The sequence below is a fragment of the Tenrec ecaudatus genome, chromosome 17 (assembly GCF_050624435.1).
Source record: "Tenrec ecaudatus isolate mTenEca1 chromosome 17, mTenEca1.hap1, whole genome shotgun sequence".
Classification (NCBI taxonomy): domain Eukaryota; kingdom Metazoa; phylum Chordata; class Mammalia; order Afrosoricida; family Tenrecidae; genus Tenrec; species Tenrec ecaudatus.
Window position 1 is genome coordinate 43,420,649 of NC_134546.1, and position 21,137 is coordinate 43,441,785.

General features: G+C 44.7%; 1 protein-coding gene across 22 annotated transcripts in view; it reads right to left on the reverse strand.

The window, feature by feature from the left end:
• The window catches only part of NRXN1 (neurexin 1), a 1,245,618-nt gene that overhangs the window by 454,040 nt on the left and 770,441 nt on the right, over positions 1-21,137 (reverse strand). For 4 of the 22 annotated variants that reach the window (XM_075535234.1, XM_075535233.1, XM_075535232.1 and 1 more), the window contains exon 1: positions 7,471-7,714. The exons of the other annotated variants lie outside the window; for them this stretch is intronic. In XM_075535234.1, coding sequence (XP_075391349.1) covers positions 7,471-7,714 — 244 coding nt within the window. Of the gene's footprint in view, positions 1-7,470; positions 7,715-21,137 lie in introns of those variants that run through there. 22 annotated transcript variants of the gene reach the window in all.

Below are 21,137 nucleotides of genomic sequence, written 5' to 3' on the forward strand. Positions count from 1 at the left end.
AATCAAGAGAAAGACTCTTATCTGTAAGTACACTTGATGATCAAAATGAAGTCTGCCTAGGAACCAACATCTTGTAGTCATAAAGTATTTTATGATTATAACAATTATCTGACTAACAATGTTCTCTATCATTGAGTACAGCACTTCAAGATGAATTAGAACAAAAATTCTCATTTATTAATCCATCTCCTCCTTAGAACTTCTTTTAGCTAAAGTTCCTTCCACTGGAATGGAGAAATAATTTTCACATCCATATTCCCTTGAAATGCTTAATAACTGTATGAGTTAGCTAATCTGTCTTTGACTAATTATATTCTTATTGAAGAAACAGTATTTTGAGAAGTGAATCAAAAAGTGGCAATACTGGGACCAGAGACCAGGCCTCCTAAATTCAGATGCAGAGTTCTTTCCAAACCGTGCCTCTTACCACATCGTAGTGGAAAAAACAGAAGCTCTGCAGCCACTTTCTAAGTATGTGGCCCTGGCAGAATCATCACCTTTCTAAATCTGTTCCCTTGTCAGCAACATGGTGATCATAAGCCCTGCTGGGGATGTGATGATCTTTAAATGAGACACATTATATCAAAGCACTATGGAAATGTACACTTAGAAAGCTGTTTTTAATCAAGTTCTGGGGAAAACTTGAGGAAATGCGTTGTTACCTGATCCACACTCAAAAATCTTACATTTGGTGAGAGGCTAGAATATTTGAAAAGGTTTACCAAGGTCTATGTCAGTGGCCATCCTATACTTATATAGACCAGAAAGGGCTGAGTTAAAAGCAGAAGCAGAAGCAGAAGGAGGAGGAGGAGGAGGAGGAGGAGGCAGAGGAGGAGGAGGAGGAGGAGGAGGAAGATGCAGGAAATACCATGGTACCTTTCTAAGAGACACTCCCTGGTACTTTAGCTGAAGAACACATACTAGGCAAGATGGCCCTGAACCTGACCCCACACACCATAGTTCCTCTGCACCTAACTACCCGTTGGCTTGGACTTGAGTCTAACTCATAGTGATCTCATAGGAGAGAACAGAATTTCCCCAAGGTTTTCCAAGGCTGAAGTCTTTGGGGAAGCAGATTGCCACGTCTTCCCTGAGGAGCATGTGGTGAGGTTAAGCAACCAACGTTTTAGTTTGCAGACAAGCCCCTAAACACCGGGACTCTTATGCACCTAACTAAACCAGTGTAAATCAATGCTGAGAACAACCTCGTGGCCAAGGAACCTATCGGCAATCTGTAAAATTAACCTCGGGTATTTATTATACATCTCCTGAGACAGCTGGAGCAGGAGGATATGAGAGGTCCTTATGATCAAGGGAATCTTAGAACTCAAATTTGGAAATGACTTCAGACATTTTCTAGTTATTATTATTTTTTAAAGTAAGAATGAAACACAAACAAGAGGAACAATGTTGGAATGATATATAAAGCCGTGTTCAATATTATTAATAATCTTTCATTTAAAAGAGACCTACAATGTCGTGTGAAGGAGGCATTGATGGCTGATTACGGAAGTCGGCCTTAAGAGTACACACTAGTTGTCACCTTGTCCTTCTGATGTATGGCCACCCCAGATGGTGACCTGTTGCAGAGTTTTCAATGGTGGCTTTCTGGGTTTTTTTTTTTCGGGGGGGGGGGGGGATGCAGATGGCCAGGCCTTTCTTTGGACATTTCTGTGTTTTTAAATTTCCCAGCCTGTTAGTTAGCTCACTATTTGCACTGTCCGGGAAGTGTACACACAGCATAGCAAGGATGGTTTTCTCTCCACAGGAACACGTTACGTTGTCCTTCTCCAGTCACAAAGTGGGAGCCTTCACGCCAATTAATCCTAGCAATTCTCTGTGCTGGAAGCATTGGTGGCTAGCCGCAAGGCCCACAGTTCAAAGCCACCAGCCACACCGTGGAGGCTGAGAGTTGGACTCAAAGTCAGTGGGTGGGGGTTTGGTAGGTTAATCATGTCAAACTAGTTACCTTTGCGTATACAGTGTCCAAATAAAGTGCAGATGAGTTCATATTCCGCCATTCCCCATGACTGCAACATAAATTACACACAAGAATATGCTAAGCGAGGAGGAAGAATTAAAAAATGCATTTTCTACTTCCAGCTCTGCTATTAATTTGCTCTAGCCTCCTGAGTCCAGTTGACTTAAATTATTTACATCTCTATTTTCACATCTATAAAATGAGATGAATCTACTTCTCAAACATTAAAGCGCGAAGAGAACTGATATTTGAGGCAGTAACTGAATTCCAGACTCTCCCAAGACTAGAACTCATGCCCCCCAACTTCAAGGTCACTGCTATTTCTACTGCACCTCCCTTCTCTCTAAAATCTCTTCCAATATTTTTTATACAAACACTTTGGGGTGTATTTCTTACGGACTTTTAAAATCACTGCCTTCTTTCTTCTTCACTGAAATGTAATACATTTTATTTTCCTCCAATAGATGGAAAAACATTTTTACTGAGACTAAGTAGTTAGTAAGTTTACACAATGTAATTAACTGGCAGTGGCTAAATTTCCACCAAGATATATTTCTAGAGAATTAGCTTCACCAAACCAAACTACCTTAATTATTTAAGTATTAGTGTGAATTTAAATCAGTTCACCTCATCTTAAATATATTTGCAAAGCAAGCCTAGTTTCTATTTAAGAATTAAAAAGTCTATTTTGCGAGAAGAAATAAAGGAAACAACTTAGTGGAACGCAATCGTGCATGAAGCACTTTCTAGAGCGTATGTTAAAGGACAATACAAAGTGAGGTCGATAAAGCACATAGTTTGGAAGTTTTTATCAGATCATTTCATGTTCAGTCCCAGGTGATTGCTACATGTACACAAAAACTTTCTGTTTTCTATGTTCCTGCTGAATGGTACCTGTTTTCTTTCTTTCTTTTTTTTTTTTTGCCGGTCCCCGAGGTGTTTATTTTGTACCTGTTTTCTAAAATGCGAGTCATCTCCATTCAAAGATTAACTCTAATAACAGCTTGAATTTTTAAAGCTAACTTATAAAGTCATGATGGCTGTTCCTTGGCTATCTTGTCCCCCCCATCACCTCTGTTCCCATGTCCCCTGGCCTGCCGCGGTCTCAGGCTCTGGGGTCCATGCTCAGAAGCAAGTTCACAGAAGGCATCTCATGTGGAGGAATGGGCGGACACCCAAAGATGATCGCAACATTAGGGTACTAGGAATCACTGAGAGTGCTTTGAGTACTTGGATTCTAATTGATTAAAAAATCCTTCTGGAAATATTAGTTGGGCTTCTTATGCAAACCAGCATTTAAGTGGTGCAAATATTTGTCCAAGGAGCTAGAGTGAGGAAGAGGGGTGGAGTAACCATGTCTACTTCTCCAGAGTGGAAAACATGAATGGATTACCAACAAAGCTAAACATGTGGTGCAACACAGTGAGGGACAGACACTGTGATGGGTTTTGCGAACGCTCTTGGTTGCTAAAGAAAAGAACAAGCTCCTTCTTCCTAAGAAAACAACAGAAAAGCAAAAAACAAAAACCAACAACTCCTCAGCAGGATCAATGAAGCGATCAGCTTGGCACCGGTTAGGTGGATCCAGCTTTCTCACAGCCCTACAGTATTTACTACCATAACTACATTCACGTGCTAGAAGCAACCTGCTAAGCCACGCTCCCTGTCATGATTTCTGTTCCACGAGATCGACCATGAAACCACATAGAGGACTCCCTCCGTTTGTTTGGAAAGCCTCTGGGCTCAGAGGACTTCCCTGGGCTATGGGCCACTTAACCAGGACTCCAACTCCTCTCTGACTCTGATCAGAGATTTGGCATTGTGTTTTGGCCTGCCTATGTCTCCGTAGCCAGACGAGGAAAGCAAGATTCTAAAGCACTCCCAGACTCAGCAGTCTACGAAGAAGTTTAGGAGGTGGATTGAAAGTGCTGTGTGTCTCAGAAAGGGGAACTCCATCCATTCAAGGTATAATTCTTGTCTTATAGAACAGTATTGAGATGCTTCCATTGGAAACTCCTTTCACTTGTTAAGCCCGTTAACATGCCCTTCTGGGAGCGCCCTTTTGCCCTCTGGCAGTGTAAGCTACTCATGTCCAAGCTCATGCTTGTGGAAGGAGAAAGGCTGGCCCGGGTGAATTGCGTTTCCTTGATGGCTTTCCTTTATCTCTGGAAATTACTGAGAGGCTCTAAGCTCATTTCCTTTGTCAGGTGTGCAGAGGTACTTAAGGAAGCCAGGAGAGGAGGTGGGAAGCTGAGCATCGCACTGACATCATTCCATACGAGGCACATATGGTCCATCGCGGAGAGCAGTATTGGTGGAGCGCATTGGTCTATTCTGGATGCTTGCTGGCTTTACGTGCCATTCTTAAGTACAACCAGACTTGCTTTGTCACTTACAGTCTCACAGTCTGTTTATTCAACTCCAATTTCCCCCAACCCCCCATGGACATATTGCCATCATTTATATTTTTAAGCACATGCATAGATAAAGGGGGCCTTGCGGTGTTCTTGAATCTGTTTCTAAGATGCACAATATGAAATCCTCATTGTAATCTCTTCAAATGGGTCAGCTTGCACAAAAGATGCTCAGGGTAGCCATCAGCATGCTCCGCACCCTGAGAACCTTGTAAGTGACACCTCATAATAGTGCAAATGAAGCATGGCATGAGGAGAAAATGAAGAAGAATGAACCCGGAGAGCGAACCCAGCCATTTTAAAAACACAGGACATTCTATTTTATTCCCTCAAATATGCCACACATGATGTTTCTTTTCCACATTCGAGCACATGCATGCATACCCTACTTTGATAAGAATGTTTTATGATTTCCTGAAATGCTAATAGAAGCCAACCTTCACACTTATTTGTTCATTTACACATGCATATGTGTCAGGAATTTACCATATTGCCATTCACCTTTGTGACTGTATCTCCGTACCCTTCCTCTGTAAGGATCGGAGATTCTTTCATGTGGGTTCTTTGTCTAATTAGCTGAATGTTCAGGGAGTTTATTGACCCAATAAATTCAACCTCTCCTCTTTCTTACTAGGTTCCTCTGAAACCATCCCCCTTCTTGTCTCAGCTCTCAGCTCCTCTGGACCCCCATCTAACTCCGGTCTCCCTATCCATCCACACCCTCAGGGGTTTATTGCATCCTTAATGTTTCTTGATTGCTTGCTGTCCAGAGTTAATTTCATCTTCAAGGGAGGCAAAAGATGAAGAATGGAAAACTCATAGGCTTCTTTTAGGAGGGGAAGGAGGTGGTTAACGAGGCAAGTTGCCCCTCTGATTAAAAACAACAACAATAACAAAGAATCCAAAAGAGCAACAGCATGTATGTGATGTGAACAGGATGGGGGGAAGTTTTAAGAAAATACAGGACTATACGACAGAATCTCAGAAAGAAAAAGTTCTCTGACCCAAAAGAAAACTAACCAGTGTTCACATACAATTTTCTCCAGCACACTATTCTTTCTCTTTATCAATGACAGATGTGCCTGATGTTTCATTCACAGTCAGAAAAACTCACTGCATTCTGGAGGGAAATACATGTTCCTAAAGACCAGCAGACGGCGCCTGACTGGGGTAGAAGCTGCGGTGGTTGGGGTAAGGGGTGCCATCTCTGCGGCAGGGTCCCCTGGGTGTGTTCTCTCCAAATCCCCAGGCTCCCTCCCATTCAGCCGCCTATTCCTCTGGTGAGAGGCAGGGCCATGGAGAAGGAGAAGTTAATATCCATACAAGATTATTAGCCAAGTGCTTGTCACTGGTACAATTAAGCGCCCCACCCCCTCACATACCCCCATCTGGCTCACTGCACCCACCCACGCTCTGTCTGCCCCTCCCTCGCCCTGGCTCTCCTTCCTCCCACAGGGCGCACACAATTCTGTAAAAAGGCAAGGCGGTGCATGAACACGGCGCCCGGCTGAAGACGGCAGCAAGCTCCAGCAATAAAGCGACCCTAGTGACAAGAGCAACAAACTCCTACAGTTTCGGGAAAATCTGTCCCATTTTTTATTCACAAGGAAAATGCCCAGATCTGGGGCTGGGGCTCGCTCTCTATCCCAGCCATTCTTATTGAAAAGAATCCCTGAGAGGAAACAGAGAAGAGGAAAGGGGGCCATTCCTAGGATCCACACACAGTCAGGGGATTCTCTATTCCTGAAATGGGATTGCCAGGGGGCCTTCGTCTCTCTTCAGTTAGCTCATGCCTTACTGCCCCTGGGGGAGGGCACACCGGCAGCTGCTCTGGCATAATGACACAGGAAGGTGCAAAAGTCCCAGCAGGGAATGGAGCCAGAAAGAGGAAGCCCTCCTGCCCTGCCAGCCCCAACAATGGACCGGGATATGGAAAAGTGTCCACAACTTTTACTCTATTTCTAAAGAAAGGGATTGTACACCAGAAAACTAAAGATTGGAAGTGGGGGGCACTCACAAAACAATTCAATGTTTTATTTGTTGGTGACTCGTTTTGTGGTTTGGTTTGGTTTTTCAGAAAAATGAAAGGATCCTGGCATGACATTTTTGGCCACTCCAGTTAAGAAAGCTGCCAAATCCCAGGCCCTGCAGGCTTTTCTTCTGCACCCAGTTCTTCCCAAGGCAAGTTCTTCCCTCTGGTCCTCCTTCAGGCAGCCCTCCTAGCTTTGACCCACCCGAGTCAGACCACTCCTTTGCCACCAGCCTTTGGACAGGATCTGCAGAGATGTGGCCGTGGGTAGCCAAGCCTCTTTCTGTTCCATTTAGAAAATAAATCAGCTCGGTCGCCAAGGAAAATACATGGTATAGCTGGGTGCATGGGAGTTGGCAAGGATAGAGGGACCATGTTGCTGAGAGGGCGCTCTCTGGAGCATGCCCAGGCGACCCTGGTATCCTCTCCCACTCAGGGAAGAGGAGGGGGCAAAAAGGCTGGCCTCCTGTTGAGTGTGTCCCGGGATGCTTCCCTACCAAAGAGGTCTGGGTAGACTTTGGAGGAATGCTCCTGCGGGCATCTCTCCCGTCCCCCAGCCCTCTGAAGATGGGCAGAAGGTGGGGCAGCGCATTCAGCACAGACAAAAGGTTCTGCAGAGCCCTCCTCTGTAGGGCGCTGGGGTCCCTCCACAAAGCGTGGCGCCCCGACCAGCCACTGAGTGACCTTCTGGCGAGTAACGCCCCCTTCCTGTAGGACCCAGCCACCAGGCCCGGGTGAATCTTATAATAAGTGCCCACGTCTCCCCACCCTACCCCACCCCGCCCCCGCACCTCCACAAGGAACGCCCCTCCCACCTCTCATCACAAGCACCCGAGATGCCTTTCCTTCATCCCCCCCCCCCCGCTATTGTCTTCAAAGAGCTAAGTGGCTACCACCAAACACACCTAACACACCAAATGCACCCCCTTCTCCTCCCCTGCCACCCTTTCTCCAAGCCTAGGGGACGCTAAGCGAGCGCGGGTTGCAATAGGGGGGCGGGGGGAGAGCGAGAGGTAACCCGCGAGAACTTGGCACCGCAGACCCACCGTGTCCACCTCGCAAGGATGCCGGTGACCTGTAGATTGCAATAGGCACTGAATGATGCTTGCTGCTGCCATGGAAATGGTGGATGTGGTGCGCTCCCAAACTGGACGCCCCCCACGCCACTCCTAGGAGGCCGCTGAGGGTGAGCGGGACGATCCAGAACAGGGCCAGGCGCCCCCCTGCGCCGCCGCCGCCGCCCCCGGGCGAGCCCAGCTCGGCGCCGCACCGGAGCATCCTCGGGGCCATAGTGGGGTGCCCGCCCAGGGGCCGCCGCCGCGGGAGGCAAAGTTTGGGGCTCGTGGAGGGGAGAGGGCGCGGGGGGAGCGGGCAGGACAGGCTGCGGGGCCGGCCGCCTCACCGCGCCTGGGCGCCCATCCTCTCCCGCCTTCGGACAATCTTCTCGGGGTCCTGCAGTCCGCCGTGCCGTGCGCCCCAAAGCATCGGACACATAGCCGAGGCGAAGGCGGCTGTCGGGGGCGCGGGTCCAAGCGGGCAGTCCCAGGGACGAAGGAACGCGGAGCCGGCGGCCGCTCGCCGATTTCCAGGGCTCGCGGCTCTCGGGAGAGACTCCCAAAGAGTTTGGGGCGAGCGCGCGTGCCGGGGGGCGCGGAGCCGGGCGAAGATGGAGCGCGCCGCGCCGAGGGTCCTCACTTCGCCGGGCCGGCCGTCCGCCGCCGAGCCACTAGGTACATCCAGTCAGCATTGCGGGGGGGCGCTGGGGAGGCCACTTCGCCGGCCCAGCCTCCTTTCAAGGGAGCAGCAGCCCCCCTGGCATCGCGACGCCCCTTCGCGCCCCGGCGCCCCGGCCGGCTCGTCCGCCCGCGCCAGCCTCCCCGGGGCAGCGCGCGGAGCAGCGGCGCGCATCGCCGGCTCCCGACCCGGGCGCCGGGCGCGGGCTTCCCGGGGTACCGTTCCCCCCTTCCGGAAAAGCAGCCGGGGCCGAGTGGGGGGGAAGAGAGGACCGAAGAAAAGAAAAGGCAGAGGAAGAAGTGGAGAAGCGGGAGGCGGGGGGAAGAGGGGCAGGGGGGGTGGTGGTGGTGAAAAAAAGCAAAAAGAAAAGAAAGAAAAGAGGAAAAACCACACACGCTGGCGGAGCGAGCGGTTCTATGCAAATCTGCAGTCTCCAAACAGCAAATCGCGGGAGCTCGGATGCAATGCAGAGGACGAGCCTATGTAAGGAGGGAGGCTGCTGGAGCTTCCCACCAAAAGCGCCGCGCCCGGCCTCTCCCTGGCACTCCCCGCACATCCCAGGACCACGTGTACCGCGGGGCAGGGAACACCTCAAAGCCGCTCTCCCTCCCGCACCAGGTGGTCCTGCCGCTTGAATCACCACCGCCAAGGACACCCTTCACCTACCCCTCTGGTTTAGATGTAACCGATGTCTTGAGAGTTCCCTCCCATCTTAAAAGGGACTGCACTGGGCTTTGTTGGTTGTTGTTGTTGTTGTTGTTGTTGTTTTAATTAGACCAAACTTGGTCTACCAGGTGTCCAGACCCAAGCTGCTGTCTGGGACTTGACACCATCGATTTAAATATCAGTTTTGATGATCTGTTCTTAACACGTTACTCGTCACAAAGAATCCTTATTTCTGCTCAAGGATGACTCCTATCCCGCAGAGAAAGCAAACAGAAGGGTCCCAAGGAGAGGCCTGAGGGGACCAAGGTTGAAGAAGAGGACGCAGAAAGGGAGAGCTGAGAGTAAGGAGCAAGAAGCACGTGGCAAAAAAGGAGAAAAAGCAAGGATGCGATTACTTGCAGGGCAGTGAACTATCTTCCGGATATTTAGGAATCCCAAAGATGTCTACAGAAGCAGAGCTGTGATGTTCCTTTCTCTGCTCTTACCTCATAAGTAATACAGTATCCGAGAACAATATAATTCCTAAATCTCCAGCCTCCCCAAAGAGAAAAGGTTTGTGTTCGGTTGGTAAAACACATGGCATCGTTGACTGCCCTGCGTGTGAGATTCAGCTCAGCCAACACACATGCAAGAGTACAAAGCTGGTTCATCAAGTGGATTTGGCAAGGCGGGCTGCAGCAGTCACTTGGTGGAGGTTGGCAGCTAGGATTGGGGATTAGGATGGAAACACTGGCTGGATTTCCAACAGATGAAAAAGCTATGCTTTATTTAGTGCCGTGTGTGTGTGTGTGTGTGTGTGTGTGTGTGTCTGGCTGCTGGCTGTCTTGTCTATCTCTGTCTCACTTTCTCCTTTTTCCTTCCTTTCTTCTAATTCTCTCCTTTTTTTTTTTCTGTTTAAGAGCTGAGGACCATAACTGAAAATTCTCATGAGGGTCTCACAGTCTATATAATTCGGTATTCCAAAGCCTCATATAAGGAAAGACAGTTTTTGGGAGATTTTATTTAAACAAACTCCCCACTCAAAGGCCATTTAGATTGTCTATTGCTTCCTTGTCCATTGAAGAGGCTAGTAAGAGGATGCTAATATAAACCAAATCAAAGTCACTCTTATCAGGTCATGTCTGACTTGTGGTGACCCCATAGGGCAAGGCAGAACAGCCCCATGGGTTCCCAAGACGGTTAGCCCTTTACATAGGTAAAAAGCCTCATCTCTTCCGCAGAGCAACCGTGGGGTTTTGTTAGGTAGGCTAGAGAGCTCTAACAGTTTCAAACTACTGACCTTGTACCTAGCAGCCCAACACATTTCCACAATGCCACCAGGGTTACCAGATGCTAACAATTCAACATCTCACAGTCCTGTGCAAAGTCTACTTGCTTGTTAAAAGAACAAAACCCCAAACTATGTAAGCTTAGGTAGAGAAGTTGCTTCTCTCTGACTCTTAACATCCCACACCTGCTCACAGACCAGCAGACACAAACCTCCATTTTAAACTGTGAACTGGTCTTTCCCTTGTCCCCAAGCTATTTGCTTTCCTTTTTGTTCTTTTTAAATCCAAATGTCAATTCATTAGTAAAATGCATTCGTGTTCTTTAAAGATGGGTGTCAAGTAGAACATTTAAAAAGAGGAAGAAAATCCTCCACACTTTAAAACTATAGATTCGCACTGAATTCATCATTTCCCACAGGTGTCAGCAGCGAAGGACACTGATTTCAGCGAAACCTGTGTGCCTTCTTGGCTCTGCCACTCACTTGTTACGTCACATTCACTGTTTAGCCTCTTCCTGGGCCTCTGTGATTTCCTTAGTAAAATAGACATGTGCTTATCTTTCCCAATAATCCCACAGGACAGGAAGAGGGGATATCATATTTTAAGTAAGAGTTCTTTAAAATTCATCAACTGATCCCACAATTAAGACAATGTGCATCAGCTCCCAGGCAAACAGCATATTCAACTGGATGTGATTGCACCCTTGAGCTCCCTTCTATCCAGAGGGCACACTGAAAAGAAATGTATTCTCCAATACACTTTCAGCGGGTGTGAATCTGCCCATCCTTTCCTGCCTAGACTGGCTTACTAAAGAGGACAGGAGTTGAAGCCTCAATTGTACTCCCCCTAGTGTCCAATAGATGTAAAACATAAATTAGGATCTCAGGATATGTTTGACAATCTCTTGATTGCCCGGAAAGAGTGGGATTGGAACTACAGAGGGTGCTTTATGTGAATTGAAGTCCTAGGCACAGAATCCTATAGATAAATGTAGATGATTCCAATCGACCTTCCCAAGAGCATTTCAGAAAGAAGAGGCTCCCCGTCTCTTATCTGTGTGGGGCTTTTGGAGGAAAAGGTGGCGTACTAGGGAAAGGATAGATCAAAAATGTACGTGTGATTGGACTGTCAGGAGAGAAAGAGAAACACTGATGGCTTAAGCAGAAGAAGGCATTGCAGGTGCCGGCGTTAGGGAAAGAGCCGGGGCACCTCTGCTGTTGCTCCTGGGGAAGTTCCTGGGGTGGGTGTTGAGGCACAGATGCTGCAATTTCTCTTAGGGATATGAAGTATGTTAGTTGGTGATACAAGGAATGATTCTCTATCCAGAGGGTGGAGAGAAGTCTTGTTAGCAAATGCATGCCATTCTAGATGAACCAAATCAAACCGTGCTTACTCTTTAATGTATGTTGGCCCACAATGGTCAGACCTGGGGGCTTATAATGGCATTGTCTAAGGAAGAACCTGATAGTCTGTGGTTAGATACATAAAGAATTGGTTGGAGGAGCGTAGTGTTCCGCTGCCTGTGTTTCCGCCGAGATAGGGTGATATCAATGTGTTGGTCTGGACCCCGGGCGGTCAGTTGCTTTCACCAGGAATTTATGCTGCGGAGCCTCGAGCAAATCTGACTAGAAGCTAGAGATGGCTTCTATAAGCCTTCCGGGAGCAACATCTCCAGTCACCATGTGTTCTGCTCATTCATTTCCATGTGTTGAAACTGGTTATGGCTGGTGAAATGAGTGACTTCTTCATTGAAATGAGTGAAAGTTAAGAAGATGTTCTCCTTGATAGCCCACTATTGCACCAGGACTCCTGGTGTAATCTTCACTCATGGAGGAGTGGTCACTTTTTAAAAATAGGATATTTTAAGTTTTCTCTAAACAGAGTATGTGAATCGAATGCGTCCTGGTGGTGCCAAGGTTAAGTGCTTGCCATGATGTAAAATTTGCAAGACCTGCAAAAACAAGGCAGCCCCGAGGAGCACCACCTCTCTCAAGCTTCCCTATCCTAGCATTACAGTCTCATCACAAAATCGTACAGTAAGAGGCATGTGCTGTTATGGATCACTAGACAATCCTAAGCTCCAGACTCCAAGAGCTGATGCACTGCATGCTGGAGCATCCCATTTGCTCCAGAAAACCCTTTCTTCCCGGACATGCTGGGGCAAAAAGCAGAACCCAAATCCGAAATGTCATGGCCCCGCCCAAACAGTCTATCTGATGTCTTGTGCCTACACACTAATAAATGTCTATTTCTGTGGCAGTTGTTGATCGGGGTCCTCCAGGCAGCGTGACTTTCCTGGTGTGAGCTCTTGAAAAAGCAGCTCGGGTTCACCTACCTGTCTAGAGTGATGGTTACTGAGATTTACCCAAAAGAGCCCTGCCACTGGGCATGGCAGATGACCTTCGGTCAGCTCTCAGTCAGTGGCCTAAAGTGAACCAGAAGGTCAGTAACCTGGGTGGGAGCTCACAGGTCAAAAACAGGAGAGGGTTTGAACACTGAGCGGGGAGAACCGCGAAGTGGAAGGAGCGGGTGGTGGTAGGTTTTGTGCCCAAGACAGAGAGTGGAGGCAAAAGGGAATGTGGAGAAATGGAAAAGGACAGGGCACTTCAAATTATTTTTCACATATCCCCAAATCAACCTCTGTCTCAAGAAACAGCATGGCTGTCACGCAGACACTTGCAACCTTTACGGGTTTTTCTTAAGCTTAATTGGAAAGCCTTACAGCTCAGTATTAAGATTTTTAAATAGAAAAGTAGACAAGAAAATCAGCCGAAGAAGTGTATATTAAAACCCCCCGGCAGCACCAATCTTTTAAAAATTAAAAGTGAGGAGCATGTCAGTCTTGAATTTTGCATAGCCGCTGACGTCAGCATAAGGAAATCGGCAGCCGACCCCTCAGATCCATCTACCTGCATTTCTAAGTGAGGGCTGGGAGGAAGAGACTCTGAAGAGGGTGTGCGCCCTGAGAGCTGGTAACATGAATCTCCCAGGCTTCTGCCTTTCTGGCTTCACTGAAGTTCGCCAAGGGGGTTCTAAGGAGGCCTGGTGGTGCAGAGGTTAAGTACTGAGTTGCCTACTGAAAAGTGGGTGATTGGAAGGCAGCCAGCTGGTGTGCGGGGAAGAATGTGGCCGTTTGTTTCCATCAATATTGTCAGCCTCAGACACTGGTTCTCAGAGTCAGAATCAGCTCCACAGGACACACAAGACGTGTGCCTGCTCTGTCCTGCAGGGTTGCTGGATGTCAGAATTGACTCGACAGCCATACAACTAGGACATGGGTTTTCTGAAGAATGAGACAAAAATCCGAGGAAGAACCTTGAGAGAAAAAAGCAACACACACAAAAATGTACACCCGGGGCAAAAGTATTCCCAGAGGCTGTGTAGTGTCGCTCCGTCAATATTCATTCACAAGGTAAACTTGATGCTCATAGACGTAGCACTGATAAGAAAATAAAGTGTCTTAAGAAGTGTTTACTTCTCAGGACCTATGATAAATAAGCTCCATCTAGAACCCAATCATGGACTTAGGAGATGAATTTGGTCAATTTGACTATCCTATCAACCTAAGCACACTGCTATCACATGGATGTCAAATCATATTGACCCCATAGCAGAGTAGATTTCCACAGTTGTACATCTTTATAAGAGCAGAAAGCCTCATCCTCTGATGAGTGGCTAGGGAGTTCGAACTACTGACCTGGCAGCCCAATGTGTAAACCATTAGGCCAACAGGGCTTTTTAGCTATTACCTAGAGCCTCCATATTGCTATCACAAAGAAGAAGGGATGTGGTAAGGAGCCAAGAGTCCCTGAATCATTTGAACAATTACACATCCCGCAGCTAACTAGAAGATTGGAGGTTCGACTCTGCCCTGGGGTTCCATGGATGAAAGGTCTAGCTATCGGATTTTGAAAAAAAATGCCCTTGAAAACCTTATGAAGCTCAGTTCTACTCTAACACACATGAATTGGAGACAACTCCATGGGCATTCCAATTCACACCCATTAAATGACAGCCTGGAGATTCCGGCTGGCCTGTGAGAGATGGCTGCATTTGCTCAATCAAGATGAGTTGTCGTTGGCGCTGAAGTCATTTGTGACCTCTCCTCTCCTGCCCTCCTTAGTTTGTTTCGACTGAACTGCACAGTTCATATATTATTCCATAGATCCATGATTTTTTTTTACAATGTAGTAGAAGAGCACATTGTCCTGAGGCTGGACTTGGAGTTTTTATCAATATTCTGTATGGATGGGACTGGCACTCCAGTGTCCTCATCTTGTAGAATGCAGCACATTGGGCTGTAGATGATGGATTTGGGGAAATCCCTAGAACATAGTACGCACTCAAGAAATATATTATCATTTTCTCATGTGCACATATCTAGGGGTTAAAAACAGATAGCCAGCTGTGATGTGGTTTTTAGCTGAAGCAAATTCCAGCCACTGCTAAATCTTGCCACCTCCCTTCCTCAAAGTCAGTCTTTGCTTCTCTGTATCCGTGGTTCTCTTAACTGCTGTGTGCATCAGAATCATTAGAAAACCTTATCACATGGCGGGTTGCTGTGCTTCTGCTCTGTTTCATCTGTGCTGGGAACTGATGATTTGCGTGATCCCAGGGAACTACGTTTGGAGAACCACAGTTTTGTCTGCATGTCAAAGCCGTTGACACAGGTTATATCAACCAACTCATAGAGATCTTTCTCTGTGCACTCCTTACCATTTTAGCCGATCCTAGAGCACAGGCAGGCAGAGTTTACCCTAAACACAAACTAGGAGTCGTACTGCTCCTGGATCCCCTTAGGGATGTTTTAACGACCTCGGGCTTTCTATCATACAAACCTACCTGGCCTCATCCTTCACTGGGTTACTATAAATTGCTCTTGCTCAGAAGGAAAACAGAACTATCTCTTTTCCTTTCTCGAGTGTCATGCCAGACCTGCTCTTCTATTCCCATGGCTAGTTGCTTGGGGCAAGAATTCAGGAACCAGCCTAGAGTTCAGTTCTGTATCTGTATCTGCCTTTGGCAGACTATTTACATTTGGTTTGTCCACCTGATAAGAGGGGTTAATGACTACATCTAGCCTCTGTGTTATTGGAATGATTGTATGAACTGGAGATGACATGTGTGCAGCACTTTGTTTAGATCTGGTACAGAGCATTTTGGGTATTGGTTTGTTTATATTATTCCTCCCCACCCCCTTTTCTTTACTGGTGATAGAAAAGGAATCAGAACTAATACAGTGCTCATTTCCAGAACTAATACTGGGCATCCTAATAGCCAGTCATCACAAAATAAGTGGGATGTCTTTTCCATAGCCTGACAGATGAGCCCTGCAGTCTAACTAGCAGCAGCAGGAAAGATGAATGTCAGACACTGACAACATATAAACTGTCTGCATGTTGCACGTGCACAGTCTATCCTACATATCATACAAGGTCAGAACCGAAGAAAGACATGGTATTTTACGTAGTGGAACTAGAGTTGAATGGACAACTATAAGGCAAGTTAGGGATGATATTAAAACCCATAATTTTGAAAGCTCCTAGTAAATACTTATATTCACATTAGGAGTTAGAAATCATACACATACCTGGGGTTTAATTTTCTGACACCCAACCACGTAAAGCACAAATCAACTCCACCTGTCTTTCCAGATTCATGTTTCGGATCATGTACTACCATTTGAACAAAATGAAAAGTATTTAATCATGCACTTGAATTGAACTGAATCTCTCAGTAGGTTTGTCTGAGATCTATAATCCAGCCTCCATCCAATTCAGAAAAAAAAATAGATTCCATATTAGGTCAGAGTGATTTTTTTATGTTCAATAGTCTGAATCTTCCACTTAAAACAATCTGCTTTCCAGGTAATTCTTCAGACCTTCCAAGTGCACCTCCACCCTGCCTTTCTTAGTTTGTCCTCATCTCAGTTTCTGCCTCTTCCCCCACAAAACACCCCAGGGCTCCCGCCACATGAATTTCTCATTCTGCCCTAAACACACTCTAAGCCTTCTTCCTCTTTGCTTTTGCGCATGCAATCATCCCTTTTAAAAAGTGCCCTTTTCGCCTCTCTCCTTCCCTGTTCATATTCCATTCACTCTTCTACCAAGCTCTACACTTCTATCTCTGTTGGATACTTCCCTGAAGTCTGTCAGTGTGTTACCATCCTCTAGAGTATAGACCTAGAAAAATGCCAAGGACATGTAATCGTGGATTCATTATAATTGTACTGAATGAATGAAGGATCAAAGCTACTGGTTAGGTCCCTCTCCATGCTTAGAAGTTTAAAATAGCCAGACCAACAAAGGAAAGAAATCCTCTTCAATTTGTCCATGGAGATTTTTAGAGAGTACAGATCATTGCCTTACAATATAAGGATTTTAGTCTGGGGTTCAACTGGAATACTCAATGAATAAATGATAATGAAATCCATTGTTACATTTTTCTTCCACCATAACCACCACCGACTACCATCAAGTTCATTCCGACTCAAAGGACCCTATGTCAGGTGTCAAATGCTGTGGCTCTTCATGAGCGTAGATAACCCCAACTTTCTTGAGAGGAGCTACTGGTGGATTCGAACATATAACCTTGGAGCTCGCAACCCAACACTTACCCAACAGCACCACCAGGGCTCCTCTGTATGTTCCTACTCATCACAAACAAGCAAAGTAGTTTGCTCTCAAGTAGAAGCGAAGAGTAAATATTGATAGCCAATTTACAGGAGGAAACACTGACATGATCTTAACTATAACCATGCACATGACATCGCTATAAAAACACTTGTAATCCATTATGTTTGTTTTGCAATCGATCAGGGAGGACAAAGCTCTAGGTGTCAAACACTGTACCAGGATCTCAATGTAGATTGCACAAGTATCCCACAGAGATCAGATCTCCCAAAATATTTATTTCAAAACCCACAAAGTACACTCCAAAACATTTAGTCTTAAAAGACGGGTTCTATTTTTGAAACTTGAATGGGAAATATATATGACCTCTAAAGCACTTCGAACATTTATTAAGCAGTTTTCTCTTTTTTAATTTTCCTTTTCTCTTTATTTTTTTTTAAACTGTCTTTTCCTTTTGTGAAAGAAGTACTTTCCCTGGGATTTTTCTCCATTGTCTTATGGAGATGATTTCCCCCCAAGAACTGTGTGTTTATCTTGACAGGTGTTCGTACATCTTCAGACCTCCGTGGAATTGTTCCTGGTTGTGCCAAGGTATAGAAGAAAACATTATGCCTGCAAACTAATGAATTTATCTTTATTGCATTCTAAATAAAATAGACCACACAGCGAGTGGAATTAATCTGCTAATGTCTTCCTAATGAAGCTTTCATTAGACATATGGTGTGGTCTTCAATATTTAACACATGATGGGTATTAAAACAAAGCATTTCTGATGATTTTTAAAATGCATATCTGATGACTGTCTCCTGTATTATTTCCTAATGAACTCTCAGATTGCTTTAGGCACCTATTCAAGAATATATGCGAAACCTTTATCATCTTAAAAGGACATTTTAATCCAAACCAGGAGGAAAAAAACTCATCTTCCACTATCTATAATTCAAGCTGGGTTTAAACAGTAATTTAACCTGGATTTGTTGATCTCATTTTGAAGGGAAGGGGAAGATTTTACTTTTCTGTGCAAGGTAGAGGATTTGTGGTGGTTCTATGGGATTGCAGTTCAGGCTGCTAACCGCAAGGTTGGTAGTTCAAACTCACCAGTTGCTCTACAGAAGAACGATGAGGCCCTCCCTCTTCAAGCATTCCAGTCTGGGAAATGCTATGTAGGGTCACTATGAGTTCAAATTTACACAAGGGCTGTGGGTAGGAATACTATAAAGTTCCATTCATTAATAAAAAAAATTTAGGAGATACTTTCAGATTAGAACTGTTTTAATGAGCTCCAATTAGCAGTTGCTTGTTTTAAAGACATGCTACTTCTTCGCATAGTAAACACCCGCTCAAAATATGCTAAGAACTGTATAATTTAATGAACAATGGAAGATTGATGCCAAACAAGCAAAATCAGTATACTTCATGTTGGCAATAGTTTGATTTACCATGTTTCACAGAAAAAAAATTCAAAGCATCTCAAAAATAAGCCTGCTTTCTTCAGAAAATTATCAGGCTTTTTTTTTTTTAAGTATGTGCTTTCGCATTTCATTGAATCTTTACAGTGGCTTCTACTAAAGCTGCACTCTGTCAGACCTGCGTGACTCTACTCTGTCAAATGCTTAATTTCTTGTTTCAGATTCCTTTTTAAATTCCCCCCTATTTTAGTATAATCACACTTGTCCAATTGAGACTTGACGATCTTATCAACGGTGCAATTTACTATTATTATTTAAATTTTACCCATCTCCACTCTTATTTACTTCTGATCTCAGAGAGGCAAGAAAACAGAGATGGTAAAAGGCGAACAGAGGTGTGTTCTCGCTCCTTCAGGGGTGGCAGCCGGAAACAGTATGAAAGCGATGGATCATGAAGAAAAGCAATTTCCTACCTGAAGGATTAGACAGCACCCTCTTTTGTATTGCCAAATCAAAGTTTTAGTTTTTTGAGGTTATTTTATTTTTTCAGGTAATGTTTACACCCCCACCCAATTTGCATAAATAATTTCTAGAGAAACTTCAAGAGATCTCCCCCAAACAGATAGCCCGTCAGCCAGTCAATATAAGAAATGTAAAAAGAAAAATTGTCTTTATATTGTACTGCTTTTGAACAAGCTTTTACACAGCAAGTGGGGAAAAAAGAACTGCAACAGAAGCTAAAGATAATTAGCTTAACACAGAAGCATTTAAGCTGATACATACGCCTTTTTTCTTTTCTTTCTTTGGGAACATATAGGGGATTCTTATTTTGAAGCTGCATGCATTTGCTAGGATTAGAAAATTGGAAACTATGTAAATTTCAGTTAATGTTTGCTTTACCTTTTAGATTCACGACAATATTAACCACTGCTTATCAGCTGGTAATAAATTCAGGTTTGTGAAAATATGCAGTGGAGAAACTGTGTTCTGCCTCACATGTGAAAATCTTCATAGTTTAAATGCGCTTACTTCCAATGAGGGGTAAAGCATACTCTTAAATAATAAAGGCAAATACTAACTCCATGTATAAAATGTGAGGAAAGACAATTATGAGACTGCACAGTTCATTTTTGTAAGTTTTATTGCATTTACTGTATGAGTCAGGTTGAAGCAAGCCGCTCCTTTTATGTGTTGAAAACTGCATGCCATATAATTTTAATTAGAGGACAAAAGTTTGTGACAAAGCTTATCATTTATTTCATGCTAGTTCTCTACTGTCCAGTTTTGTCTCAAGAATTCTGCCATGCCCATTCCATGACGTTCACCTTCCTGACACAATCGCTGAAGACAAAGCGGGTGCATAAGCAAATGTGGTGAAGAAAGCTGATAGTGGCTGGCTAGCAAAAGATATAGCATCCGGGGTCTTAAAGTCTTGAAGGTAAACAAGCAGCCATCTACCTCAGAAACAACAAAGTCCACATGGAAGAACCACACCAGTCTGTGTGATCACGAGGTGTTGAAGGGATCAGGTATCAGGAACCAAAAAACAAAAAAACAACAAATCATTGTGAACGAGGAGGAGGTGTGGAGTGGAGACTCAAAATCCCATCTGTAGGCAACTGGACATCCCCTTATGGAAGGGTTGCGGGGAAGAGATGAGCCAGTCTGGGTGCAGTGTAGCAACAGATGATACGCAACTTTCTTCTAGTACCTAAATGCTCCCTCCCCACCCCCATTATCATGATCCCTATTCTACCTTACAAATCTGGCTAGACCAGAGAATGTACACTGGTACAGATAGGAACTGGAAACACAGGGTATCCAGGGTGGATGATCCCTTCAGGACCAGTGGTGTGAGTGGCGATACGGGGAAGGTGAAGGGAGGGTGGGGTGGAAAGGTGAAACTGATTACAAGGATCTCCATGTGACCTCCTCCCTGGGGGATGGACAACAGAAAAGTGGGTGAAGGGAGTCATCAGACTGTGTAAGACATGACAAAAAAATAATTTATAAATTAGCAAGGGTTCATGAGGGAGGGGGAAAAATGAGGAGCTGATGCCAGGGCCTTAGGTGGAGAGCAAATGCTTTGAGAATGATGAGGGCAATGAATGTACAAATGCGCTTTACAAAATTGATGTATGTATGGATTGCGATAAGAGTTGTATGAGCCCCTAATAAAATGTTTTTTTAAAAAAAAGAACTTCGCCATGCCTTTCTTTTCTCAGCTAACTGAGGTACACTTGGTCAACAAGTGCCAGCTTCTATATAAAATGGTAACTTCCTTTCATTGTCGTTGTTTGTCAAAATATAGAGACTATTAAAGTATTTTTGCTTTAATATTTTAATTTTTAATGCATTAGGAGCAAGAAAACAAGTATGTTAACAGAGTAGACATTTCCTATTTCACATAAAACTGGATTAATGCTTTCTAAATTGGGTGCAACAATATATTATCTAAGCCAGGAACTTATTTGTGAATTTTAAAGAAATTGCAGTGGGTTCAATAGTGTCTCTAACCCTTGTCCTTCTGGAACCTGAGAATTTGCCCTTAATTGGAAAAAATAACACAAGCCTTCTCACAAGATGACTTTAGACTTACATCCTCTAGAATGATGAAATAGAATTCTATTTTTCTAAGGCACCCAGTTTATTGTACTTCGTTAAATATGTCCTAGGAATCTTATAAGGGGAGTAAGGAGCTGTTATAGTAGCCAAGTAATAATAGCACTTAGCCAAAGGAGCTGAAAAATATCTGACTATTCCAATCAACTAATCTTCAAGGAGACAAACGTAATTTGGTGTAGCTATCAAAAGAAGGATTAGGAAAATTGAGCAATGGTATTTTCAACTAGCCTAATTTTTCAATACAATAATAAAGTAACAGATTAGTGGGGTGAATGAAGTGTGAGCCCACTGAATTTCCTAATCTGTCTATAAACAACACCACTCAGCAGTTAGATTATTTTACTCTGGTTCATATATATCCTACCGATAGAAGAACCAC